Raw genomic sequence first — 23,715 nt, 5'->3', positions numbered from 1 at the left:
TACCCTTTTGTGCGTCTCAGTAGCAAGCTATGGGGGATGGGGAAGAAAAGGAAAACTTGCCCAGTCAGGGCCACCATCCGCTCCTGAAGGCTCTCAAGGTGCCCTGAGCTCGAGGGTGGACATTCTAGATATACTGTGTGTGTGAAGTGAATGTTAGTTCTGTTTTTATTTCTGGGATTCCCCTTTGAGCTGGGACAGCTGCCTGAGTTTGTTTGAGGGTAGAACGTTCTTTGCCTTTTTGCAGCTGTGGTCGTGCAGTGGAAAACTCTGACTTGCTCTACACACTTGGGTGCAAGTAATGTCCATGCCTGACTCCAGCCTCTGGGAACCCATTTTCTCAGGGTAGGGGCATAGCTGTCTTCTCTGTGAAACACTGCCTTCCATGTCCTCCCTCTTAAGGATAATTCCAGCTTCTTTTCTGGAAGAACCAAGAATTCTCAACCATAAAGAAACTCTTTAAGAGACTCAGATCTATAGAACAGACTTGTGGACTCTGGGAGAAGGCGAGGGTGGGATGTTTCGAGAGAACAGCATCGAAACATGTATATTATCTAGGGTGAAACAGATCACCAGCCCAGGTTGGGTGCATGAGACAAGTGCTCGGGCCTGGTGCACTGGAAAGACCCAGAGGGATCGGGTGGAGAGGGAGGTGGGAGGGGGGGACCGGGATGGGGAATACATGTAAATCCATGGCTAATTCATTTCAGTGTATGACAAAAACCACTGCAATGATGTAAAGTAATTAGCCTCCAACTAATAAAAATAAATGGAAAAAAAAAAAAAGAAACTCTTTAAGTTCTTACACCTAAAGCATGAGAAAGTCCTGAGCTTCGGAATAAAAAGCTAGGTTTCCTTCCAGAGAGGAAAGGAAGGGGAAAATTGCTTTTCCCTTCTATCCAGTAAGTCTCCAACAGAGGTAGGAACAGGGTATAAGTGACTATATCAGTTATCTCTCCTGTCCCACAGTGCTGGGTTCTAAATCTGCTCTCCGTGAACCACAGGGGAAACCGGGCAAAATCGCACTCGAATTATCTCAGCTCCAGGTTTTTCAGCTACAAAATGATGGTGAAACCAACCTTGCAAAAATGTTTTCATTGGTAAATGAAACTAGCTATTTGTAAAGCTCCGTATTTAGAATCCTAATAAATGTATTATTATTATTATTATTTCTACAGGAGGCATCACCTGCTTGCATGGAAGTAGGAATAGCTGAATTGGGTGGCCTGGACTGCAGAGGAGCGAAGCACTTTGTCAGGTAGGTGGGAAGCGGGCTGGGGCTTCTCTGTCTCCTTTATGTTTCTGAGCAGGTAAGTGGCATGAGTCAGCAGGTACTGGGAGGTGGCCCTGTGCTCTCAACATAGTACCCAAACCTGACCAATAATAGAATCTCATGGAGAGTTTAAAAACATTCCTACCTCAGCCACTTACTTTCTTTAGCCACTACTCTGGTTAAGGATCTGATTCAGTAGGGCTTCAGGACATGGGGGAAAAAAAATCCTAGGTGATCCTGATGACCAGTAAGGTCTAGAGACTTGTTCTAGAATATATTCCTTCCCAAAAGTCCGATGGTTTGAAACATTTCCATATTATCTGAGAGGGGGGGTATAAAATTAGAACTGGGGATGTCCTGAGTCATCTTAACCACCGTGAAGGAATAACTTTTGTGGAACTGTCTAGATGACATGAACCTTATCACATACATTGTAAAGCCTGCGTCTTGATTTCTGTGACAAAATTTTCATCAAGGTAGAGGAGCAAAGCTCACCAGTACCTTGTTCGAGTAATTGTACGATGCTCAGTCCCAAGCAGTAACCAAACTATTCCTTTAACTGGGAATCGTTTTTACATTAAAGTAAATTAGAATGATCAGGCATGCTTTTCTCATCTTTGTAGCCCCTCCTTAGCTTCTGTTATTGAAGGCATATTTATAACTACCTCTCTAGAATGCAACCTCTGAGCATTCTGATGAGAAAGAACATTAGACGATAGGCTCTTAGGACTGTGAGCTGAGAATGTCCATTAGTGTCCTAACAGATTAAGTCAGCACGGGGAGAGAATGGGAATTAGAATTCTGATGGGAGATGGCTTGAGGGGATCAAACAAATCCAAGAATCTAGTAGTGCTTTATTACATATTACTGTAATTGAAACCTTAATTTTGTAATTTATAATTGAGTTTGGGAGTATTGAAAATTTAGAGAGAGGGCAGAGATGAGAAAGGCTTGGGGAAGCCAGAGGATGTGAGGACAATACAAGCCCATGTGGGAGATGAAGAGGGATAGAGTCAGAGAGCAAGGTTGTTGAGGTAGAACAATAACCAAGGTAACGATTATCTCCTTCAGCCCTTTATGGTTCCTGCTGGACAATTCCCACCCCAACTTTTCCCTGCCTCTTTTTAGTATTTCACCCTGGTAAAAGGCAGAACTAAACTAGTTTCTTGAGGTAGTCTCAAGATGACTTAAGTAGAAGTCTAGGAGATGGCTCAGATTATAGCCAAGAAAATACCTAAATGTATCTGATCACAGCTTTGTCCTGTATTACTTAGATGCTTTACTGGGGGCAGAGCTCATGGAACTTTTGCAAACAGCCTGGAGCTTAGAGGGTGTCTTCATCACTTGTTTTTGGGAATTTGAATCCTGTCTATGCTGTTTATTGTGTGTGTATTGCATTTGTTTTTTTGAATTGAGTTCCTTTTAGAGCAAAACTGGCTTATTGCTGTGAAGAGGTTTGATTTTTGGTTTTGCTGCACTTAGAGAAAACAAATAAAACCTAAGAATTAAGTTTCTTGGTTCTATGTGCACTAGATTTATATTATACCTTCTCAGAATGAAGAGGCTTTACTGCTAGGGAATAAGTGACTATAAATCCTCCTAGCTTGTCATTCCCCCAACTTTAACCTCCACCCCTACTCCCACTGGGTTATTTTGAGGCATTTGAAGTAAATCTCAGATGTCATTTCATTTCTGCTGTAAGTATTTTAGCATGTGTCTCTTAAAGATATGGATTCTTTTTAAAAACATAGTTTCAGTTTGGATTAAGTGACTAGCAAAATAAAGAGGTGTACTTGCAAAACAAAACATAGCCACAATACCTTTTTTTTTCACAATACCTTTATAGTACTCAAAAATATTGATAAAAATTCCTTATTATGGTCAAATATCTAATCAGGTTTAAATTTCCTCCATTTTTGGATTTTGCTGATTAGTTCACTGAGATGTTGCTTAACAAGTTCCTTTATTCCCTGTACATCCTGTAAGCTGAATATTAGCTCTAGGAGTTTAATCTGACTTGGCTTGTTTTTTTTGGGCAACATACTTCATAGGTTATATAATTCCAAGCTTATATAATTCCATTGGAAAGCATATGATGGTAGCAGGCATTGACTAGAAGATTGTTCATTTTTGACTGCCCCTCAACTGAACTATCAAGCTATATGCACCTTAGACATACCTCATATACATACCCTCTACTTTGTACTATTTTAACTAATTAGGAAATGGTTACTTGGTATAAGCTCATCTCACAGAAGGTTCCATTAATCTTCAATATATGTAAGTAAGCATTTTCTCAATTCCCACCTGTTGTGATATTGCTGGTTGTCTATTCAACTACCATCCATCTCACCTGTTTAATGCACTGACAGAGCCTGCTTCTTGTTAAATAGCCTGGCCACTTTTTCCAGAGTGCCTGGTTTCTGGGAAACTCTTTCCTTCTTTATGAGGATTCTTGTCATCTTTGGTTTTTTACATGAGGTGTGATGTTGTTATTTGGTGTTCAGTGGCCATCTTCTGACCTTAAGGAGTAAGCTTAAGGGTTAACACCAATGTGTCCAGGATGATGGGATGGAAATGTGGGATGAGTCCGGATGCTCCGTAAGTCATGGAGCCACTGGATTAGGCAACCTTGCAAATGCTGTGCCTCCAGACTTCTTATGTGAGATTATTTAAAAAGGTGTATTTAAACCACTTTCAGCTGATTGTTTGCAGCTATAAATAACACACCATGTATATTCAAATAAATTTCTTTTGTGTTTCTGTTCACTATCTAAAGCCCTGATACAGGGGGGAAAAACCCTATAAACTTTGATCTTGAGTCAAAGTCTTTGTTAACCACACTAATAGAGCTAAAATGATGATACAGATAGCACAAATCATTGAATCATCAAAATTAACTTGTTTTGATGTCATATTTTAAATAAAATCAGTTTTTGATTAGATACAAATTGAAAAAGCACACAGCAACTTAAAAGTAGAGATAGAGGCCTAAACCTTCTGTGTTGGTGATAAGAACTGGAGTTGAAATATTTTCCCAAGTCTCATCATCAAAGCACATAATCAAGAGGTGACTTTGAGTGTTGGCAACAAAGGGAAACTTTTCCCCTTGTTACATTATGCTGTACATAATATTCGTATTAAGTAGGAGAATTGGAATTTCTGAATCTCCTCCTTTGCAAGAAGACAATTCCCAACATTCAAATTGAATGCACAAAGTTAGCAGGCAGTGATGAGGATTTAATTTTTTAAAAAAGGTATGATGTTTGAAATCTAAGAAGCAGCTACAGAACTGAAAAAAGCAAAGGCTATCTGATGATCTGACCTGTGCTTGTTCCTGATTCTGTTTTTTTTTTAATTGATAAATAACATGATGCTCCTGCTTGTATTTTGCATTCCCAGACTGTTGAAAGCAAAGTTTTATTGTTTTTTGATCAGTTGTAGATTGCACCTTTGTCCTTGCAAACAAGGTGATGACAGTGAGTGATTCCATGAAACCCTTGGTAACAAACCTCCTTTGTGCTGTGTGAAGAACCCCTGGCTCATAAGTGGATGACATCAGCAGGCTTCCCACCCGTTCCTATGGATCCCTCAAAGTACAGAGACTCATTGTTGATGACTTTCACTCTGAACAGCTGCCAGTCTCACTGGCTTCATTCACTGTGAAGATGGTGATCATACCTCCCAGAATTCAAATAATCTGTTTTCAGACCATGTGTCAGGCCATCTGCCCTTGGGTCTGTTTAGGAAAATATGATCACCTTAATTATGGCACAACCCCTTCCAATTTCTCTGTCTGCTTGGAGGTTTTCCTCACAGGTCTCATTGTTTTGGACAGGTCTCAGGTGGTGTCCCTTCTCCTTTGCTGACTACATTGAATTACATATGTATTCAGTGGAAACATCCTCCTATAGGGATCCTGCCTAGAAGGCATTTCAACATAGTCAATACTTATGCACAGTAAGGCAGAGCCTACCTCCCTAGGAAAAACTACCTGATCAGAATTCTGAGTGAGTTAAATGTCCATTAGCACAATAAAATTCAAAGCTTTTAAAATTGCATAACATGATCCATTTAAGCAGGTGAGCATAGCTTATCTTGGAAAAGTCACCGAAAGGAAGAAGGCAGGGTCAGGGTTCAGCTTTGGAGGTAGGTAAGAGCAAAGAGCGACATTTGAGTCCACTAGGGGCAGGCTCGCTGTCTGCAAGTGGTGGATCAGGCAGCAGGCTTGCTGTTTGTCTGACACTGTGGCTTGGAGAATGTACCAGAATTTCTGCTGTCTTTTCTGTCCTGAGTGCAGTGAGCCAGGCACATGAAAGGCACTCAGGAGATACTTGCCAAACTGCATTGATATGTAACTTTTACTTGAATCTACTGTTTGCTACCCCAGATAAATGCACTTGCAACCATCTTTCTGGTTCAGAGTCTCAAAGCTCGTCTGAAATGTCATAAAGAATGTTTGTACTTAAGGATAGTTTTTCATGGAGGACTTTGATCTTCTGAAAATTTTTTAAATCTGATTATGTAGTCAGAATATTAGAAATAAAGTTTAGAAGAGGACAGACAGTTCTTGGGTACAAGGAGATTGGTAATGGCTTGGGACAGGTGAATAAATATATTTATCTGGTTCTGTGAGCCTTATCCCTTTATACCACTACCAGTATTTTATAGACACATTTTTCTATTCAGTAGTCAAGCTGTAAACACACTGAATCTTGATAGTCATGTCTTAAAAAAGGGGAGGGGGGAAGAAAAAAGAGAAGCACTGCCGTCATTATCCCAATGGAAATACCTTTTGTCTTTGGAAGCGCAGGCTTCCATGTGGACCATCACCGGCCTTCACTTCACTTTCAACCCATCCCGACCATAGGCTTCCTATAGGTCTGCCCTTGTATGTAACTGGTGCTCTTAGAGGAGACTCTGGACCCACTGTTTCCTAAACCCAATCCCAAGGTTTTGTTTTTACATAGAATTGTAGGTGCTCAGTAACTGTTGGGTAAGTAAAACAGCAAGTGGTGTTTAACAATATTGGTGAGTGGTGTAGCTTTTCCTTCACGCTCACAAGTTTTCTGGGCCCAGGATCAAATCTCCCCCACCTAGATCTCTTAGCATACATATGGATACACTCAGTGTTTGTGTCTGAGTAAGCAGAGCACGGACCGCGTTCATGAATACCACGGGAGACTGTGGGGTTAACTTCCCCCCATGTCACCAGCATTGCCTGCTGAGCAGCAGAATTGTTCTCCCAGGTCCTTTCAAGATCTCTCAGGTTCATGGTAATTGGTGGGAAAGGAACAGAGAGATTTTTTAAGCCAAACTCTTCATTTTATTGGAAAAGACCCTGATGCTGGAAAAGATTGAAGGCAAAAGAAGGGGATGGCAGAGACTGAGAGGGTTGGATGGCCTCATCAACTCAACAGACATCAGTCTGAGCAAACTGCGGGAGATAGTGGAGGACAGAGGAGCCTGGCATGCTGTAGTCCACGGTTGCAAAGAGTTGGACACGACTTAGTGACTGAACAGCAACAACAACTTCATTTTTTAAGCGAATAAAACTGGGTCTGGAGAGGTGGAGCAACTTATGCAAGAATCACATATAGCTAGCTAGTCTTTGGCAAAACCAGGAAGAATCTGAGTCCCCTTGAAAGTCATTTTTCTTCCAGAAATATTTTAAAGCTTCATGTTAAAGATCCTCATTTTATGGCTATATATATGCCATCAAATAGTTATAATCAATTACTCCTCAAGGAAACTCTTAAAGCTTTTAGCTAATTACTTCCCATTTGACACATTTCAGGATGTCAAATAGTTCTTACATCAAGATAAAATACATGACAAGTTGAAAAGAAGAGCCATAAAAAGATAGAAAACTTTAAAGGAGTTATCCAAAAAACTGGTAACATGACTCCAATCCTTTGGGGTACATTCAAGGTAAAAGGCTGGGCCTCTGAGGAGGGCTTAATAAACAGTACCTATCTTCTTCACCTGGATTCTGAACAAATTGAGAAACAACAGGAAAGGTAGCAGATAGAGGTAAAAATATCACCTTTGTTAGAAAGAAGCTGAGTGGAAAGCAGAACTTAGTGTAGCAGCCAAGTGGGCTGTTAACACAATTCAGGACCACCTTCTGGGCAGAACCAGTGATGCCTGAGGGCAGGACCACTGTCAAGAGGAAGAAGGGCCGGGCTAAGCTTTCCCAGTGAGTGAACAGTGTTGTAAAGTGGTGCCAGGAAGATTCCAGGATGTTACAGCTGGTGCTGGATTCAGCTATTCCCCATAACAAAAAGGGGGTTAAAGATGGGGAGGGAAGATATGTGAATGAGGTTTCTCTGGAGGAAGATAATCTGACTCCCACTTGTAAACTAAAAAGGAAAGATTTCTAATAGTGGGAACAAAGGAGAAGTGGTTGGGCTGGGTGGGCCAGTGTTGGGAGAGAGAAAGAGAGAAGTGGGGGAACGAGGTCGGGGGGATGGGGGGGTGAAGAGAGGGAGAGATAGAGACAAGGAACTTTGTTACTGTCCAATAGGGCCACCTAGCGGGGCTCTCAGGCTTTTGAAGGGATAAGCTGGAGTTTTGACCCAGAGCTAAGGAAGTTTTAGCTGATCTAGGGAACCTCAGGTGAGAAAAGGATGGTGGGTGTCTGATCCTCCCCATGAAAGCTCCCCACCCAGAAAGAGGCAACTTTTAATACACTGCTGCTGCTGCTGCTAAGTCACTTCAGTCGTGTCCGACTCTGTGCAACCCCATAGAGGGCAGCCCACCAGGCTCCCCCGTCCCTGGGATTCTCCAGGCAAGAACACTGGAGTGGGTTGCCATTTCCTTCTCCAATGCATGAAAATGAAAAGTGAAAGTGAAGTTACTCAGTCGTGCCCGACTCTTCGCGACCCCATGGACTGCAGCCTACCAGGCTCCTCTGTCCATGGGATTTTCCAGGCAAGAGTACTGGAGTGGGGTGCCATTGCCTTCTCCGTTCAATACACTAGCTTAGCCCCAAAAGAGAAAAGCCAGTCAATTAAGAACCCCCACCCCCATCCTCCTTTACTTCTTCCTTTTCCCACTTTGACCCTGTAACAACCATATTTAGTGAAATGGGGCAGATAATTGGAAACAGTAGGTAGAATAAAGGAAAAGATGGACCTTGCCCCTGTCCCTGGCTTCTTGACTGCCCGATGCCCCTGAGAATAAAGGGAAAGTTTCACTTTTAAATCTGATTCCGGGATTTGATTATTACACCAGGATTGGTTCTTCTCTATTAATTGAGACTGTCGGAGACTTACAGTGGCTGTAGGACTTGTTACCTGGGAGTGATTTAAAACCAGTCCTAGCATAGGGTTATGGAGGTTTTCATCCAGGGGCAGGGAAAGAAGATTTCTTCACTGGATAATTTTAAAAGGGAGAGTGGAAATAAAAAAGTTGCTTTCTCGTTTGGAAAGATTAGCTTCTCCTTCAAATTGAATAGCCTGTTGGCTTTGTTTTGTTGGCTTTTATTTCTCTTGCCCACCAGCGGTGTCTCCACATTTATTAGGGCTTCCCTGGTGGCTCAGATGGTAAAGCGTCTGAGTGCAATGTGGGAAACCCCGGTTCGATCCCTGGTTTCGGGGAAGGGAAGATCCCTCGGGGATCCTAGGAAGATCCCCTGGAGAAGGCAATGGCAACCCACTCCAGTACTCTTGGCTGGAAAATCCCATGGACAGAGGAGCCTGGTAGGCTACAGTCCATGGGGCTGTAAAGAGTCAGAAATGACTGAGCGGCTTCACTTTCCTTTCCTACATTTATTAAACATGCTGCCTAAACCAGTATTTGGGACACTGAGAACACTGGAAACTCAGCTAACTGAGGGCCCCATCCCGCTGATGGCATTTGCTGCATCTGCCCCAGGTGGTGGGGCACATGCAAGCAGCATGGGGCTACTTCCCTAAGGAGTTATGAACTCAAGAAGGAAAATGATCCATGCGTTTTAGTCAGTGACAGTGGTCTTTCCATGATCTCTTCTCTTCAAAGCACCCTGCCAGCAAATAGCACTGCTAATTAATTCTTTTGGTGAGTAAACTTAAGGGAATATATTAAATGGCTCCCTCCAGTCCTGCCCAAAGCCTGGAAGAGGAGGCCAGCTTGAGTTTTTACCACCATCTCCAAACACCCTTTGTTATTTGATCAGAATAGTTTCCCTCTACGATATTAATGATTCCTAGGGTTGCTTTAAAAAGTTTCTTTATTATACATGAAGTGATTGAAAACTGCCAATCATGAATCTGGCAATCCCCTCTCATGAGCTTAAAGACTGTTCTGATTACGATAATTACATTTTTATGAATATCCTACCTAGACAGTAACAATTTTACTGTGTCAGACTACACCACACAAAGATACATCAATTTCATCTGCAATGAAAAATAGATCCTAATAGCTCAGTTATATTTATATGATAGTCAAACATCAAGATGCATTGTAAGTACTTCAACTGAACGAATTCTGATCATTATTTAACCTTGAGATGGTGATTAAGGATGAAGGCTTGTCAGCTTTCATGAATTATTTTTTCATGATTTTTGCTGTTTTGATTTGATTTTTAAAACCCTGTAATTTAACATTTATTAATATTTGGATTCTACCCCACCCTCCATGATATGTGGACAAGGCAACAGCAACAAAAAAATTAATAGATATGATTGATGGTCAGAGAGGATTAGGTAATTGTAAGACCTAATTTATGTTTCAGGAACAACAGTGCCATGCCAATTGGTTTTCTTCTTGCCTAAGTTTCTTCAACCATGATACAAATAATGGACACAGTGGTCAGGTTTGATGCTATGAATACATATTATTTTAATGCCAAGGAAAAAACTGTTCCATTACTACAGATAGTCAACAGTGCTGGTCAAAGTGTGTTCTGAGAACCAGTAGCATCAAGGGTCACCTAGAGGTCGCTTCGGCAGCACATATACTAAAATTGGAACGATACAGAGAAGATTAGCATGGCCCCTGCACAAGGATGACACGCAAATTTGTGAAGCGTTCCATATTTTTTATGGAAGCAACCTAGATGCCCATCAGCAGACGAATGGATAAGGAAGCTATGGTACATATACACAATGGAATATTACTCAGCCATTAAAAAGAATTCATTTGAATCAGTTCTAATGAGATGGATGAAACTGGAGCCCATTATACAGAGTGAAGTAAGCCAGAAAGATAGAGACCAATACAGTATACTAATGCATATATATGGAATTTAAAAAGATGGTAACGATAACCCAATATGCAAAACAGAAAAAGAGACACAGATGTACAGACCAGACTTTTGGACTGTGTGGGAGAAGGCAAGGGTGGGATGTTCTGAGAGAATAGCACTGAAACAAATATACTATCAAGGGTGAAACAGATCACCAGCCCAGGTTGGATGCATGAGACAAGTACTCAGGGCCGGTGCACTGGGAAGACCCAGAGGGATGGGATGGGGAGGGAGGTGGGAGGGGGGATCAGGATGGGGAACACATGTAAATCCATGGCTGATTCATGTCAATGTGTGGCAAAAACCACTACAATATTGTAAAGTAATTAGCCTTCAACTAATAAAAATAAATGAAAAAAAAGAAAAAGAAAAAGGAAAAAAAAAAGGGTCACCTAGACGCCAGTTAGAAATGTAAATTCTCCCGCCCCAGATTTGTTGAGTCAGAATCTTTGGCAGTGGGGCACAGGACTCTGTCTTAACAAGCTCTCCAGGAGATTCTCGGAGGTTTCGGAACTGCTGCTTTGGCATCTTGTAGCTGTTTCCTTTGGCTGCAGTGAGACACTGCCAGGAGTGGAGGGGTGATCCTAGGAGCACTAACGGTGTTCCCTGTTAACTGTGGCCATGTCCGTTCCAGGGGGACTTAAGTGAACAAGCTCTTTTGGTCAAATTCCCCTTAAGTGGGTTTTCTCTTTTCTTCAGATCCCCAGATGTTGCAAACCATAGGTTCTTCCCATTACCACTCGTTAGTTCGTCCTCCCTGGTAGAGGTATGTTTGTGATCCCTTTCTAATGTCAAAAGCCTTCTGCCACCCTTGAACCTCTGCTGATCCTTTCCCTTTGTTACAACCTTTTCCTTATGGTCATCTTGAGTTGCTTAAAAAATTTAACATCCAACATGGTGCTCTTTGTATTTCTCACAGCAGTAGCTGCACTATATATTTTGATAGCACTTTGAGTCAAAACTATTTACCAGAACTCACCAGAAAATGTTATGAGGAAAGGCCACACATTGCAAGCACACTTAATTCAAGAAAACACAGAAGGACATACTTAGTATGAATGCTGATGCAAACTCACCAGGACTGTCCAGGGATGTCAGTAACAGTTTTTCTTTGACTGAGAGATTAAGGAAATGTATTGCAGAGTTTGGTAATAGATGACAGAGGGGAAGGGAGGAAGGGGAAAAGTTTGACAGAGATTTTTGTAATCAAAAAGTATTTCCAAGACTAATAGTATTCTAATGAATCAACATGCGTGGGGCAGTGTTAAATGGAGTAAATGAGTATGATGAAAGTGAATGGCATCTTATGACTTAATCTTCGTATTACTTTATAAAAATACATTCTTATATATATGAGTGTATGCTGCAGCAGCAGCAGCAGTATGCTTTTAAAGACCCAAATCTAAATCCTGAACGTGCATCAGAATGACCTTGAAGCTTGTCAGAACTACAAATTTTCATGCTTGCTGTGGCAGCACAAATACCAAAATTCAAGCCTGCAGAGAAAATTAGCATAGCCCCTGTGCAAGGATGACATGAAGATTCATGAAGCATTCCATATTTTTAAAAATTTTCTGAGTTCCAAGAGACTTTTATTTTGGTAGGCCTGAGGCGGAGTCCAGGAGTCTGGATGTAAAAACCACTCTAGGTGATTCTAGTGCAGGTGGTCCTTAACTTTCATTTTGATGCAAATCTCACTCAGAAAGAGGAAAACCTTTTGATTTGTGGTTGTGAGGTAGTAAGGCTCAACCAGTGTCAAAGTATCTTTGGATCCCCGTGATGCATTAAGTCAAGCTGTTGACTAGCACATGCTTTCTGTCTAGTTCTAGAGTTATTTGTGCACTTGCCTCCACCCTCAAAAGGCTCCCCAAGACACAGGAATTATGTGGTATACTGACATTTGTATCTTCAGCTAGACTCACACCCTGCCTTCTCCTTATTGAGAAGATGCTCAATAATATTTGTCAAATGAATGAAGGCAGTAAGGGTTAGAATGCAATTCAGTGACTGTGATTGAAACAGACCCTTTCACCCCCAGCTTTTGAGATCTTCGAGTCAGGTTTCTGTCTGTGTCTCAGCCCTGCATTTGTTATGTGGGAGGTCAGTTTCTTCTTCCTTCATAGGGCTGCTTTGGGGTAAAATGATGTAATGTATGTGAAAATTCTTTGAAATTGCAGAGCCACTTGTTTCAGGTTTTTAGAGTATGACTGTCTTTTTTTCCCCTCTAACTTCATGTTTCCTGTGAACAAGTGCAACTTATATGACTGAGGCAAAGGACACAACATTCACTTCGGGCAATTGTGGGAAAGTGAATCCTATTATTTGAAATTGGAAAGAACCACCTGGCTTTTCCAACTTCAACACTAAAAATTGTAATATAAATAGAATAACTACCCCACAAATAACGGGGAATACAAAGGAAGGGAAATACACAGGGGAGCAAATGAGCTATTCACACTGATGTTTGACTCTGAGACTTAACTTTCAGATATCTGTGTGTAATGAAGTGATCTCTGAACTTTAGTGGTTCCCCTAAGATCCCCTTAAAAGGTAACTGTTGTCTGATAAGATAAGCTGAAAGGTACAAGTATGTAACATCCCTTTCAAAACCTTAAGGTAAAGATTATGATTACTCCTCAAGCTAAAGAGAACCAAAGAGTTGAAAGAAACTAGGTCACTTAAACAGGCGATGTGCCCTGGGTGGTAAATGCTGGTCCAAGTCTGAAGCAGTACATAGCCCAATGAGGAAAACAAGGACGAGGAGTTTTCCATGAGAGTATATGTATTCAGTTGAGCCTATATTGTCTTTTATGTGTGTATCTATTTATTATTTTACTTTAAAAAGTTGAAGCATGTTTGATTTACAGTATTTTATTAGTTTCAGGTATATGGCATAGTGATTCAGTATTTTTCTGACTGTAGTCCATTATAGGTTACTACAAGATGATGGCTGTAATTCCCTGTGTCATACAGTACATTCTTATTAGCTATTTTATACACAGTAGTTTGTATTTGTTAACCCATTCCCCTAATTTGTCCCTTACCCCTCACCTCTCCCCTTTGGCAACCACAAGTTTTCTATATCTGTGAGTCTGTTTCTGATTTGCATATATATTCATTTGTATTATCTTTTAGTTCCCACATATAAGTGATAATCTTATAAAATATGTTTTTGTATGACTTTTCCCACTAAGTATAGTATTTTTTAAGTCCATCCACATTGCTGTAAATGGCAAGATTTCGTTCTTTTTTTATAGCTGAGTAGTATTCCATTGTGTGTGTGTATGTAGCACATCTTCTTAATCCAGTCATCTGTTGATAGACTCTTGGGTTGCTCCTATGTCTGGGCTATTATAAATAGTGCTGCTTTGAACATTAGGGTGCATATATCTTTTTGAATTAGTGTTTTGTTTTTTCCTGGATAAATGCTAGGAATAGAATTGCTAGATCATATGGTAATTCTTTTATTAGTTTTTTTAGGAATCTCAAACACCCTCTCCAACATTTGTTTTTTGTAGACTTTTTGATGATGGCCATTCTGACAGGTGTGAGGTGATATCTCATTGTGGTTTTGATTTGCATTTGTCTAAAAATTAGTGGTGGTGAACTTCTTTTCATGTGCCTGTTAACCATCCAAATGTTTTCTTTGGGAAAATATCTATTCAGATCTTCTGCCCATTTTCTGATTGGGTTGTTTTTCTGATATCAAGTTGTATTAGCTGTTTACATATTTTGGATACTAATCCTTTGTTGGTCACATTATTTGCAAATATTTTCTCCCCCCATTCCACAGTTCGTCTTTTCATTATGTCATTTGTTTCCTTTGCTAAGCAAAAGCTTTTAAATTTAACCAGACCTCATTTTTTGTTTTTGCTCTTCTTTCTTTTGCCTTAGGAAACTGATCCAAAAACATTGCTACAATTTATGTCAAAGCTGAAGCTCCAATACTTTGGCCACCTGAGACGAAGAGCTGACTCATTTGAAAAGACCATGATGCTGGGAAAGATTGAGGGCAGGAGGAGAAGGGGACGACAGAGAATGAGATGGTTGGATGGCATCACCAACTCAATGGAAATGGGTTTGGGTGGACTCTGAGAGTTGGTGATGGACAGGGAGGCCTGGAGTGCTGTGGTTCATGGGGTCACAAAGAGTCAGACACGACTGAACGACTGAGCTGAACTGATGTCAAAGAGTGCTCTGCCTATGTTCTCTTCTAGGAGTTTTTTGCTTTCCATTCTTACGTTTAGGTCTTAAACCATCTTGGATTTATTGTTTTACTTGGTGTGAGGGAATGTTCTAATTTCATAGTTTTAATCTCATTGTTGGCTGTCCAGTTTTCCCATCACCACTTCTTGAAGAGTTTGTCTTTTCTCCAGTGTATATTTTTGTTGTAGATTAAGTGACCATAGGTGCATGGTTTATTTCTGGGCTCTGTATTGCTCTATTGATCCCTGTGTCTTTTTGTGCCAGTACCATACTCTTTAAGTTACTATAGCTATGTAGTATAGTCTGAAATCTGGGAGAGCTATATCTGCAGCTTTGTTCTTCTTCCTCAAGATTGGTTTTTGGAGTCTTTTGTGCTTTCTGTGAATTTTAGGCTTATTTGTTCTAATCTAATTATCTGTGGGCAGTACAATGACTGAATTATTTTAGAAACAGCTATAGGCCACTCTGTAGTACAGAGGAAGCAAACACAATTGCTCTCTACTCTTTATCTGAAATTCTCATTTTACTCTTACAAAAAGCCTGTGGCTTAAACTTTTTTAAAGACAATCACTTTGTTCAAGTTCTATATCAGAACCTGAGGAGGACCATAATGTGAGGACAGATCCAGGTTTTGTGAGGCTGGAAGCTTTAGATAGTTTAGGGGGCTCTATTGTTTAAAAAAATACAGTAATAAATTTAAACATTTGATACAAAAGTGAGTAACTAGAAGGAAGCAATCCTTCCAAGTGGTGGTCACAAAGGTGGAGTTTCATTTGTTTCCTAGAAACGTGCCTCTGGAAGCAAAATTTTAAGATAAAGGGATTTGCAATAGAATGTTGATGGGTGGGACATTTCCAAACATTTACCAGTGAGAGAAATACACATGTGCTACATGTGGCTCCAGAGATAGACGCTAAGCGCCAAATGGTCAGAGCAGAGAGAAGCAGGGCTGTGGTGCAGAGCAGAGGAGGGCCGCTCTAAATTCTACATGCAGGAAGCCTTCAGTACTTGGAATGCTTAAGAGAACTGAGTAGACTGTTCAAGTTAATCAAAAACAACAGCAAAACCCCCTCATTTATTGGCCATCAAAACTTAAAAATAATACAATCTTTCTTTTTTTCAATTTCCCCGTAGGTTTAAGAACTTAAAAAAAAAAGTCAATCCATGTAATTTACCAATTGAGTTTAAGAAAAAAAGAAACCAAATAATTACTTAGAGGGGGAAATAATAAAATATTTATTCTTGCCTTAATAGAGAATCCTCTGTTGCTTGGGTGACTGAAGTAGTGCCCATTCCTGGTGGAAACATGGATGTTGGCCTCCTTAACTGCCTCCCAGAGATCATTCAACTGGTAAAGTTATGGTGGGAACATTGGTTTGACTGTGGTGAAGCTATAAATGCTCAATTAAAATTTATTGAATGAATTAATGAACCAAATGAATGGTTCCAGTTTGGACAAATCAGAGCAGTTTCAGAAGCATTTTTATTTCTAAGAATTCTATAATCAAATTTTATCAAACTCTTGAATGCATTGAAAACTCCTTTCTGAATATGGCCTACATTTGACAGCAAAAGGATTAGGAAATGGAAGGAAACTTTTACTGAGCGCCTGACATATGCCAGGTATTTTGCTGATGTCTGTATATTTCTTTAAGCTCTGTAACCATTTTGTGGTGTTGGAAACTAGATCTCAGGGCTAAATAACTTGTCGGTGGCCTTTCAGGGAGCAAGTGGCAGAGCTAGGATTGTTGTCCTAAACCAACTATGAGTAGCACTCCCTTCCACTTTCAATAGTGTTCTACTGTGGATCATAAAGTCTAAGGCTGCCCTATCTATATATGAGGTCTTGATTCTATGATTTCAAATTGAATCTAATAATTTTTTTGATTACTGAAGCAACAGGAACTTTCATTTCCCAGGCCTGTGAAGTATGAGGGACTGACAGCACATGAAGTGACCCCTGTCTAGAGTTTGCTTTACATTTCTGATACAGAAATTCTGCTATTTCTCCTTTAAAAGTATAGTTGTTAATCCCCTTCTGGTCAGTTTGGTTCTAGTTAATTTGGGATTATTATATAAATATTTACTTCTACTAATAGTGGCTACCACTTATTGAGTGCTTAGAATAAGTCAGGCTAAGTACACGGTCTCATTTAATGCATTTATTAATATTATAAGATAGTTTCTTACTTTCTAGATAAGGAAACTGACACTCAGAGCAATTAAGTGACTTGAAGGAAGAGATGAAAGCAGATTTTCCTAATCTCTTAACCTTTATACTACATTAAGATGTGTATACAAACACACAGCAGATAATTTAAAAAACTGTCAAAGCTGGAGACAAGATGGCAGGTAGAAGGACTTGAGTTCACCTTCTCTCATGATAACACCAAAATCACAACTGACTGCTGAACCACCACTGACAAAAAAGATCCGAACCTACCAAAAAAGACATTCTACCCCAAAGAAGCCACAACAAGATGGTAGGGGGGTACTTTTGTGATATAGTCAAATCCCATATTTCCAAGTGGGTGACCTACAAACTGTAAAATAATTATATTGCTGAGGATCTCCCACAGGAGTGAGAGTTCTGAGCCCCATGTCAGGCTCCCCAGCCTAGAGGTCTGGCACTGGAAGGAGGAACCCCAGGAGCACTTGGCTTTGAAATAGGCAGGGCTTGAGTGCAGAAGCTCCACAGGACTGAGGGAAACAGATTCTACTCTTAGACGGCTCACACAAGCTTTCACTCTGAGACCCGGGGCAAAGCAATGACACCATAGAAGCCTGGGCCAGACCTACCTGTGAGTCTTTGAGAGTCTCCTGCGGAGGCAGCAGTCAGCTGTGGTTTACTGCGGAGGCAAGGACACTGGTGGCAGATGCACCAGGGAATGCTCCTCTGCATGAATTCTCCTGGAGGTTGCCATTTTGGCACTGAGACCTGGTCCCGCCCAACAGCCTACAGGCTCCAATGCTGGGACGCCTCAGGCCAAACCAACAAGGTTGGAACACAGCCCCACCCATCAGCAGACAGGCTGCCTGAAGTCATCCTGAGCCAACAGCTGCCAATAAACACACCCCTTAACATGGGCCCTAGCCATCAGAGTGACAAGACCCCATTCCACCCACCAGTGGACAGGCCAGTCCCTCCCACCAGGAAGCTTGCACAAGCCCCTGGACCAAATTCACCCATAAGGGGCAGACTCCAGAACTAAGAAGAATGACAATTCTGTAGCATGAGGAATGGAGACCACAAACACAGGAAGTTAGGCAAAATGAGACAGTAGAGAAATATGTTCTAGATGAAGGAACAAGATAAAACCCCAGAACAACAACTAAGTGAAGTGGAAACAGGCAATGTACCTGAAAAAGAATTCAGAGTATTGACAGTAAAGATCACCCAAGATCTCAGAAAAAGAAGGGAGGCAGAGACCAAGAGGATGCAAGAAATGTTCAATGAAGAGCTAGAAGATTTAAAGAACAAACAAACAGAGATGAACAATACAATAACTGAAATGATAACTACACTGGAAGGAATCCATAACAGAATAAATGAGCAGAAGAATGAACAAGTGAGCTGGAAGATCGGCAGAAATCACTGCAGGGGAACAAAATAAAGAAAAAAGAATGAAAAAAAGTGAGGACAATCTAAGAGACGTCTGGGACAACATTAAATACACCAATATTCACATTATGGGGGCCCCAGAAGGAGAAGAGAAAGAGAAAGGGTCTGAGAAAATATTAGAAAAAAGATAATAGTCGAAAACTTCCCTAACATGAGAAAGTAAATAGTCACTCAAGTCCAGGAATCCCTGAGAGTTCCATACAGGATAAACCGAAGGAGGAATATAATGAGACACATATTAATCAAATTGACCAAAATTAAAGACAAAGATAAAATATTAAAAGCAACAAAGGAAAAGAAAAAATAATATATAAGGTAATCTCCATAAGGTTATCAGCTGACTTCCCAGCAGAAATTCTGCAGGCCAGAAGGGAGTGGCTCGATATATTTAAAGCAATGAAAGGGAAAAACCTACAGTCAAGAATACTCTACCTATCAAGACTCTTGTACAGATCTGACAGAGAAAATAAAAAACTTTACAAACAAGCAAAAGCTAAGAGAATTGAGCACCATCAAACCAACTGCACAACAAATGCTAAAGAAACTTCTCTAAAAACCTTGCTGATATCAAGTATTTATAAAGACATGGAACAAGAGGATGTCGCATGCAGTGCAGCACAGTAGAAATCCGTGCATCACCTATTAAAACTGACCAGTCAATTCTATTCCTACACACTTATGGATGCTAGCAAAATTCTTGCACATGTACACCAGGAGATGAGAATACAGTTTATAACAGTATTATTTGTTAATAAATAAAAACAACCTGAAATTTCCATTAACAGGAAATAAACAAACAAATGTGATATAATCGTAGTGTGGACTATCAAATAGCTGTGGACAGCAAGTGGCATGGACAAGTCTCAGTAATGCTGAGGGGGGATAAAGTAAGTCCCTGAAAAATATATTCCAGCAGTCAGGAAAAGATGAGATTTTGAAAACCGAGAAGTAAGTCAGACAAAGAGAAGAAAGGACACTGCAGTCATGGAGAACAAGGAACAGCAAAACCCATTTAGGAACTGCAGATGCATGACACCTCCTCTGACGCATGTCTCCCTAACACAGAATTCTGATATACCCGAATTCACTTCTGGATACCTTTTTCTGAACCATGAGAAATTCTGTAAGTGAATTAACTGCTTATTAGGAATAGTTGTAGGAGAAGAGTGAGGATGGAAAGTCAATAAAAGATAAAGCAGTTAGAAAAGAAATAGAGATGATTACAATTAATTCCTCTCTAGGAAGCCAGGTGGGGGAAATTAAATCTTGTGGTTCTGCCTGCCCTCCAGTAGCATCCTAAAGAGGAATGGAGCAAAGGTCAATGTCGGTCATGCTTCAGTGTCAAGATTACCAAGATTAAAGGAAAATACACTAACCTGGGGGCTTCCCTAGCGGCTCAGATGGTAAAGAATCCACCTGCAATGCAGGAGACCCGGATTCCATCCCTGGGTTGCGAAGATCCTCTGGAGGAGGAAATGGCAATCCACTCCAGTATTCTTGCCTGGAGAATCCCCTGGACAGAGGAGCCCGTACAGTCCGTGGGGTCGCAGAGTCGGATATGACTGCGTGACTAACACACACGCTAACCTGAAGATTGAAAGCTATACTAACCTGGAGATTGAAGAGAGATTTTAAAAGTCAAAGACAACTAAAGCTTTTCTCTGTGCTTTTTCCACCTCAAGCACTTAAGTTATGGTGTCTGAGATCACAATGGGAATGATCAATGGTGTTTTTAAAAGAAAATATTTGTGTCCAGAAAGAAAGGTTACTACAGTAGAGCTTAGTACTCAATTTATTGAAGCTATAAACTCAGAAATTGTTTTTATGGCTGTTTAAATTCAGTTTGCAAATCTTGCTTCTTTTTTTTCCCCTAAGAAATAGAGTAATTGTCCAAAAACAAACAAAAACTCTATTGAAAGTGAAAACTAAGAAAACCCTATTGGGCCTCCTAAATTTCCACTGGCCTTTCCTTATTTATCAGTGTCAGTGATAATCTTTGTAATTACATCTTCCATTCTTTCCACCATCCACCATTTACTTCAGAGTAGAGGCATTTGCCTCAAGTAAACAGACAACAAATTCTGACTAAGATGCAAGTTCTCAGGAAATACAAGGAGATTAGAAAGTGGACTGCACTAAATATTTACTTACTCTATGGACCTTCTTCTTTTTTCAGTTTGTCTTTCTTTACTAGAGTATAAAGCAGAAGTCAGACACTTGTTTTTTCACTTATATTTACATAGACAGTACTTAAAATAAAACCCACCAGATGACAGTCTTACCATTCTGCTTTTATTTATTGTCTGGCTAATTTACAAAGACGCAGATATCTAGGGTAGGTCCTACCCCACCATATAAACTATCCTGATGACATAGGTACCAAAATGTGCATGTTTACATAGTACAGTGGTATGAAAAACATTTTCTTGCTTTACAGTCCCTCACTATAAATAGGGAAAAATTAATTTCATCATGCCAGAAAATTTTGGGCACTTTAACAGTCATCACATTTCTGCTACTAAAATAAAAAAATTGATATTACAAGTTAAAATATAAAGGCCTAACAGTTTTTACAAATATGCAAATAATCTGCTACTTAGACATAAAAAGTCAATTTCTCTCAAATCACCAAGTAAGGCACCATTGGATTAAACATTTTTCTTGGTTTTTACTAAATAAAATGCATACTGAAATAAATACTGAACACTGAATTTTAATACTGTAATACATTTCCATATAAAATGACATGTAAATGTTAAAATACTGTATTGCATCTTGAATACATTTACCTGAAAACTTTATGGGAAAAAAACATATGTAAGCTCTGGTTTCAGGGAAGGATGTACTAATTTCTGTTATCTGCTATAGTTAAAGATTTTAGCATAGAATTTATTCAAAGTTTTGGAGACAATTAGGTTTCTAAATTTCAAAGAAAGGGTGTACATGTATTAATGGAATATTCACTTAAAAATACATTTTAAAACATCTCTATCCTGGGTGAATAGCAACTCTGAGCTGTGACCCTGTTTCACACTTTAGGATGGTACCTGCAAAGTTGGAATATGTATAGAAATTGGCTATTCTTACTACCCCTTACAAAATTCAGACCCATTTTTTGGGGGTCAGATTTTTCTCTGCCATATTTGCTAGGAGAGTTCAACTCCATCTTTCCTGAAGTGGGTCAACATGCTTTTATCATAAGGATTTTTACCAACTATTGATATCTGATCAAAGAATTCAAAATAAAATGATGGCATATTATCAAAGTATTAGAGATTAAAAGCTTTTTTCTGAAAATACTTTACCAAGTTTGTTACACCTTTATATTCCTTGATTTTCTTTGGGTAAAGGGCCCCAAGTGAATGTATGAAAGACAAATGGAATGGTAGAGGAGAAGTGGGGAAAAACCCAGGTTATCTAATGTACTAATAAACCCAGAACTTTGGCAAGGAAAGTTATAAAAATACAATATACTCAAATGGGCAACTTCATAATTTATTAGACATCCCATTTATTAGAATTCTAAGTTCTTTTGATTTTATAAAAATGAAACAATTATTCTATAAATATGAATGCTTCTTTCAAATTTTTCTTTGGATTGATTTCTTGTTAGCATCTCCCAGGAATACATGAACAATACACTGAAACCATGATACAAGGTTTAGGTAGATATACATATACATATATAGCTGTGAACTTTTAAAAAATAAGTAATGGTAATTTTAAACATAATCAACTATATAAAACATCTAAATGGAAATAATTTTTTCCAAGTCTATAGCTAGATTTAAAAGTCCCAGTAAGGTTTTGTAAACAAAATCATACAAAAAAGGCAAGGCTGGCTCATCCCTATGTCCTCTGGGGGAGCTTTATTTGCATAGCTCCAAGGCAAACGATTCTCCCAGGTAGATTCAAAACAAGTTCCCTCCAATTTCCAGCAGCAATCTCTTTCTCTCAACCCCATAAGCATCAGATTTCAAATTTTAGAGTTTTGCCCATCAATTAAAATCTGTTCCCTTCTTCCACATTTCTGATTTGCTACCTTTCTCTGACTTTCCCCAACTATGGAGCCTATGAGCCTCCTGCCCTAAGGAACAAGCTGGGCTGGAGAGGAGTGAAGCCACTTGAAATGCGTTACGGCAGGAAGCCAACCAACAGGTGAGCTTAAGGAAGCTAGTTCTGAGCTAGAGAGCCCCGACTGGCTTTCAGTTTCTTTTCAATGGCTTTATTCCACATAACTGTAAACCCTATTAGATCAATTTCTGACCTTGGTACTGCGAAGCAACACTTGTATACAGATTCCAAGGGAAGAGGGAAAATAAGGGAGCAAAATCTAAGGAAAACTATTTGCCAAACAAGGATCCTAACTTTATTTTTAGCTACCTCTTGAATTGCTATAGCTCATCTGGGCTTTTCTGTTTTTGAAACAAGAGGTGTTTGCACTAGGCTCTATCTTATAGAGCTGTACTGTCCAACACGGTAGCTACCAACCATGTGTGGCTACTGAGCACATGAAATGTGACACGTCCAAATGGAGATGTGTTCCAAGTGTAAAGTACACACTGGAGTTTGAAGACTTAGTACCAAAAAAATATATATATATATATAAAATATCTCATTAAAATTGTTATACTGACTGCAAGTTGAAATGATATTTTGGATATTAGGGTTAAATAAAATATATTAAAATTAATTTCACCTATTTTCCTGTTTTATGTTGCTACTAGAAATTTTAAAATTGTTTACCTGGTTCACATTATATTTCTATTGAACAGCTCTGTCCCAGGGCTTACCTCAGACCGCCCAAGATTGGACATCTTGTAACTGCAAATATTTTATGTGAGCAACTTGTTTAGGTGGTCTGTGGTTCATGGAAACAGACAGGAGGCCAAACATGCAAAAAAACAACTCTCAGGGACCTTAATACTGTGGTTTGCAGCAAAAAAGCAGTGAATGTTTGAATATCGTTGGTTGAAAGCTGGGACACAATTTCATCGCTGCCTACCTGTCACAAAAGCCTGTCGATCCCCAAAGCAGCCAACAGGCTGTAGCTGAAGCAAGCAATAGCCTTAAGGATATACACAATATAAAAAGCAAGGTGCATACCTTTGCCGCATACCCACCCTACACACACACAATCCCACATCACCTCCCTTCTTCCCTATTGCCATTAGGAAGGGAACAAGGGAGGACAGAGGACGAGGGTGTGCGACTTGGACAGCAATGACAGAGGGAGCTCTGGTGCTTGAGTGTAGAAGAGCAGGCAAGGATCACCTTGGGATGGGAGGAAGGGGTGGGGCACCCCTCTCTCTTCGGTTAGATCCACCTTGATGAAAAATTAGACAAAACACAAATTTTGGTTAGAAAACTTATGTTCTCACTGTA

The 23,715-nt window shown here is 39.9% G+C and overlaps 1 protein-coding gene, 1 long non-coding RNA gene and 2 other non-coding genes across 6 annotated transcripts in view; 3 read left to right on the top strand and 1 right to left on the bottom strand.

Annotated features, from left to right (window-relative positions):
- Positions 1 to 23,715, top strand: part of LOC110134565 (uncharacterized) — a 93,001-nt gene that overhangs the window by 38,690 nt on the left and 30,596 nt on the right. For 2 of the 3 annotated variants that reach the window (XR_011490944.1, XR_011490942.1), the window contains exon 2: positions 1,176 to 1,255. This is a non-coding gene — a long non-coding RNA (uncharacterized lncRNA). Of the gene's footprint in view, positions 1 to 1,175; positions 1,256 to 14,396; positions 20,238 to 23,715 lie in introns of those variants that run through there. The other variant, XR_011490943.1, reaches the window with a different exon arrangement.
- LOC139038135 (U6 spliceosomal RNA) lies at positions 10,194 to 10,297 on the top strand. Its single transcript, XR_011491078.1, has one exon. It is a non-coding gene; the product is annotated as a U6 spliceosomal RNA (small nuclear RNA).
- Positions 11,966 to 12,067, top strand: LOC139038102 (U6 spliceosomal RNA). Its single transcript, XR_011491049.1, has one exon. It is a non-coding gene; the product is annotated as a U6 spliceosomal RNA (small nuclear RNA).
- Positions 20,601 to 23,715, bottom strand: part of WIPF1 (WAS/WASL interacting protein family member 1) — a 41,250-nt gene continuing 38,135 nt past the window's right edge. Inside the window, 1 exon segment of the mRNA XM_020889114.2 lies at positions 20,601 to 23,656. Coding sequence (XP_020744773.1) covers positions 23,601 to 23,656 — 56 coding nt within the window. The 3' untranslated portion in view covers positions 20,601 to 23,600.

The sequence above is a fragment of the Odocoileus virginianus genome, chromosome 13 (assembly GCF_023699985.2).
Source record: "Odocoileus virginianus isolate 20LAN1187 ecotype Illinois chromosome 13, Ovbor_1.2, whole genome shotgun sequence".
Taxonomy (NCBI): Eukaryota; Metazoa; Chordata; class Mammalia; order Artiodactyla; family Cervidae; genus Odocoileus; species Odocoileus virginianus.
This window is presented reverse-complemented; position numbering and strand designations above follow the sequence as displayed.